This window comes from Aplysia californica, unplaced genomic scaffold, assembly GCF_000002075.1.
Source record: "Aplysia californica isolate F4 #8 unplaced genomic scaffold, AplCal3.0 scaffold00283, whole genome shotgun sequence".
Taxonomy (NCBI): Eukaryota; Metazoa; Mollusca; class Gastropoda; order Aplysiida; family Aplysiidae; genus Aplysia; species Aplysia californica.
In genome coordinates, this window is record NW_004797553.1 from 410,292 (window position 1) to 414,891 (window position 4,600).

Below are 4,600 nucleotides of genomic sequence, written 5' to 3' on the forward strand. Positions count from 1 at the left end.
GGGCGCTGGAGTTTGGTGTGACAAAGCTCTCCCTCCGAGTCTCTGACTTTTACTTATTACTCAGGACAAGTTTCAAGTCTTTCCTCTTCTAGACTTAAAGGCTCACATGGTAGGTACTCAATGACAAGCCGTGAGGACATGATGGACCAATGTTGGTTATGCACTTAGTTTTTAGTTTTAGTAAGAGTTTTACAGCACTTGCAACACAATAAGGTCATATAAGTGCCGAAGATTAGAGGTGCTACAAGAGAGTAACAAACACAAAAAAGAAGGAGGAATGATCAGGACGGGAGTTGTTTGATAGGAAAGAAGGAGTAAACCAAACCAGAGCACGTGCCAACCACCCACGTTATGCACTAAAAACAAGGACAGCTGTCTTTGGAGTTGTAAACCTTCCCCCATGACAAACACCCCCCCCCCACACACACACACACAAACAAAACAAAAAAAACTTTTCAAAAAAATACCAAAACATACCACTCTGTTGGAATCAAAGACTTCCACCATGACGACATTGTCACTGGGATTGACCTGGAAAACACAAGGAAGACATTCATGTTACAAAACTCTCTCTCACACAATTACTTGGTAACCAGTCCCCTTTTGGACATTCCTATAAATACTACAAAAGTAGCACTTTTGACATGTAAATATAATATTATAAGGATGTAAAACTTACTCTTATCTTTTCTTTTTTTTATGGTAGAGAGTTTTACGGCGCTCGAAACTGCATTAGGTCATATGAGCGCCAAGGGGTGGGTGTCAACAGAGAAGTCTTTACAGGGAATCAGACTTACTCTGCTCACCTCTCTAGCTTCAACAGCACAAGGTCTGCTTCAACTATCAAGGCACCCCAGAAATAGCGGATCATACAAAAGAAGTAGAGGAAAATGACAAAAGTAAGGATTAGGAAAGAAAAAGCAGCAGTTCCCTGTTGTAGATCAGGCACAATTATGAGTGTGACATGAGTCAGCCCATTTAGTAACAATTCTACTGTGCATGAACGAGAAATGTACCCCCTTTGGGAATGGCCTAAAGACTGTCAGTGCCTGCACAGATGATAACTGGTTCCAGATCTACATCATTTTCTCCTCGATCTGAAGGCTCCTGATCCAAAGAATCAGGGTCTTTGACCAAGTCATATCTACCTCGTCATCACAGTCTGCATCCATACAAATATCATGAAGTACCTCACGTTTGATGAAATACCTTTTTGAACACAATCAAAATATATTATTGTTTATATTGCTGCTCATTTATATTATGCATGCGATTGTAAGCCTACTTGTGTGTGCATGTGTGTGCACGTGTGTACGTGTGTGTGTGTGTGTGTGTGTGTGTGTGTGTGTGTGTGTGTGTGTGTGTGCGTGTGTGTGTGTGTGTACTTGTGGTGGAACACCAAACCAATGTGCCAGGATCTGGACAATAAAGATGTATCTTATCTTATCTTATCTTATCGTATCACAGTTGCTAGAAATCGTCAGTAAAATATCTAAACATAACTAATCAATGGGTTAACAAACACATAGAGATAATATGTTTGGAAAAACTTCGACTCTCGACGTTATTTAAGTTTAGGTCATTTCGCTTGCCAGTATAATTGCCCATAGCCCAAAAGAAGCAGTCATGCTTCATGAGTTTTCTCATCCGCAGTCCGATTCCAAAGAGGTGTTAAACATTAGTTTTAGTTTTAGTAAGAGTTTTACAGCACATGCAACACAATAAGGTCATATAGGTGCCGAAGATTAGAGGAGTTACAAGAGAGTAACAATCACAAAAAAGAAGGAGGGGAGATAATGACGATAGACGTTTGATAGGAAAGAAGAAGCAAACCACACCAGAGCATCCGCCAACCACCCACGGTGTTAAACATGACAGCATGTTAACTGGCACAAAGTAAAGATTACAAAGACATTCAACTTACCCTGAATACATATTCCTCGTACCATTTTGGATTTAGAGACTGAAAAACAAAAGGAATGTGGAATTGTCACTATGTTCTTTTTCAAACAAATGTAAATTTTAAGAAAACAAACTAAAAACGCATCCTATTCTCTCAAGGCGGATAAGACGTATCATATGTATTAGTAACACACAATCTGTGAAGGAAACAGTTTTACAACACATAAACTGAATTTTAGAAGGATGTATAAACATTCTGCTGAATATGACAAAGAAAAGATCCTACTGAGAGCAAGAGAAAATTTTCTTCTAATAGAATTATCTAAGAGCCATACGACAGCTGAAAAAGAATGCCAGAACACACCCAATAAATGGAAACAACAGTAGAAAATTAATTAGTAAAAAAACTTTAAAAAACATAGACTATAATTTCACCATGACTTAAAACTTCACACACGAAGTATATAAATTAGTCCTTGGTCATCATACATTGAAAGTTTTCTAAACATTTTAGTTCAAACTGAACGTGGAAGTCTGGATGATACATTATCCGCCACTATTCTTAGAAGTCAACACATCATCTCCTGTCAGATAACATGACTGTCCAGCAATGTTTCTAAGCTCCTTTGACTTTGAACAAAGACAACCCAAAAAAAGCAGGAACAGACAGATATAGAAATTCATTCGTACCAAATGCAGTGAGGTTACTGAACACACAGTGCTGCTACAAATGAAACAGAGAGAGAGAGAGGGGAAGAGAGAGAGAGAGAGAGAGAGAGAGAGAGAGAGAGAGAGAGAGAGAGAGAGCGAGAGAGAGAGAGAGAGAGAGAGAGAGATTGTTTTAAGGAGCGGATTGTCATGTATTTACTAATGTCCTGTCTTGTTGTGAGTGTATGCGTGAGTGCACCTAACCTTTGTAACGTTTACTGCCATTGTTAATGACCAAGACAAATTTCTCTTTGCGAGATGAATAAAGATTGTCATTGTCCTTGTCACAACATTGCCATTGTCAGAAAGCTTACGCCACAATCATATCATGTTTATGTAGGTAAACACCCATCAAAGAACACAACAACCTTAAAGAGAGTCTAAAATAGTGTACCTTTCGAACCACAGATGTTTGCTTTGTATCCACAAGTACTTCATTTTGAAGCAATGAAATCTTCACATATGGGTCACTGAGGAATATATATATATATATGAAAAACAATTAAAGCCAAAAACAATGCATTCTTCGGTTAAAAAGAAATTCTACGAAAATTATGATTTAACATAATAAGTTAATATCCAGTTCAAAAGTAAAAACTGTGAATGGCTTGTGCCCTTAAGATGTTTATATAAATTTCAAATCATTACATTATCTTTTAAAATATAGACACTTCTGCACTACACCCTCTTCATATACAAAACTTTCAACAAACAAGAGCAACCCTTTGTGATTTTAGATCAAGCAGTCATGAATCCTTTATGCAACAAGTAGTTCAGCACCAATTCCCAAACATTAAAAAATTATTTTAAAAAAAGAAGAAAACTTCTTGCAACAAACATGGAAGAGGCATCAATTTTCAATATATATTCCGTCATAAAACAACTAAGGAAGATTTCAAAGACAATTTAAGACTCCTATTCAAAATCCCCATTTCTGCATCAGATCACAATTTACAACTTTCTAAACCATTCAAAATCAACTACAATTTTTGTTCACAAACAGTGGACCAAGATAACTTTACAGTGGAAAATTAATTTACACAAAGAATAAATACGTTACAGAAACTTATATATATATACCAAGAAATTCCGGTAAAACAACAGAAGGAAAAACAAACAGAATGAAAACAATACGAAAAAAAATACCTGGCACCAAAAATGTCTTTTTTTGCCAAATTGACACCTTCAACAATTTTTATTCGAAGCAGACGTGTGTCACCGTTGTCGTCCTGTAGAAAAGGGGAAAAGGAGAATATTATAAGTAGTCATAAATATCAAAGGCAGTAAAACATGATTTTTTTTTAAAGTACTAACTTGCTATACTACTATCATCTCTACTACAGATAATGAGTGGGTGGTTGGCAGATGCTCTGGTGTGGTTTGCTTCTTATTTCCTATCAAACATCTATTGTCCTTATCTCCCCTTCTTCTTTTTTTATGTGTGTTACTCTCTAGTAACCTAATCTTCTGGCGCTCATATGACCTTATAATGCAGTTGCGAGCGCTGTAAAACCTCTACTAATTTTAAAAAATAGATAATGACTAAAGTCTACAAAAATCAAGTGAGAGGTAAACTGGTCAGTATTCAGAGGCAGTATACCTGTCCTCAGAGAAAGTCGCATTTGAAAATAGCAAAAGTTGCAAAAAGTTGCAAGAAAAATCAACAAAAGTTGCAAGAAAATTTGCAAGACGTGTATAGCTAAAAATGTCAAGGAATTATTGGAATACATTGTTGGTATGCTCATTGTAATCAAAGTAACCAACGTGAGTTTTGTTAAGATCAAAATCAAAAGTCAAATGTGAATCTCTACGGTACTCAAAAAATTTTTTTTGCAATCAACTGCTTGGAGGTTGCATGGTGTACAAAAACAGTTTGTTCCCTGACACACGCGTCAGGTCCTTAACACAGCAGATGTTGAGCAAGTGTGACCAGCGTGGTTTTAGGGCTGTTCAGATATAATCTTACATTTTTGGGGGGATCTTTGCCCCC

The 4,600-nt window shown here is 36.8% G+C and overlaps 1 protein-coding gene across 1 annotated transcript in view; it reads right to left on the reverse strand.

Moving 5' to 3' along the window:
* LOC101847268 (E3 ubiquitin-protein ligase NEDD4) overlaps positions 1-4,600 on the reverse strand; it is a gene marked incomplete in the record, with an annotated part of 42,064 nt that overhangs the window by 33,308 nt on the left and 4,156 nt on the right. Inside the window, 4 exon segments of the mRNA XM_013084287.2 lie at positions 478-531; positions 1,925-1,963; positions 3,005-3,080; positions 3,757-3,839. Of these exon segments, the coding sequence (XP_012939741.1) occupies positions 478-531; positions 1,925-1,963; positions 3,005-3,080; positions 3,757-3,839 (252 nt within the window).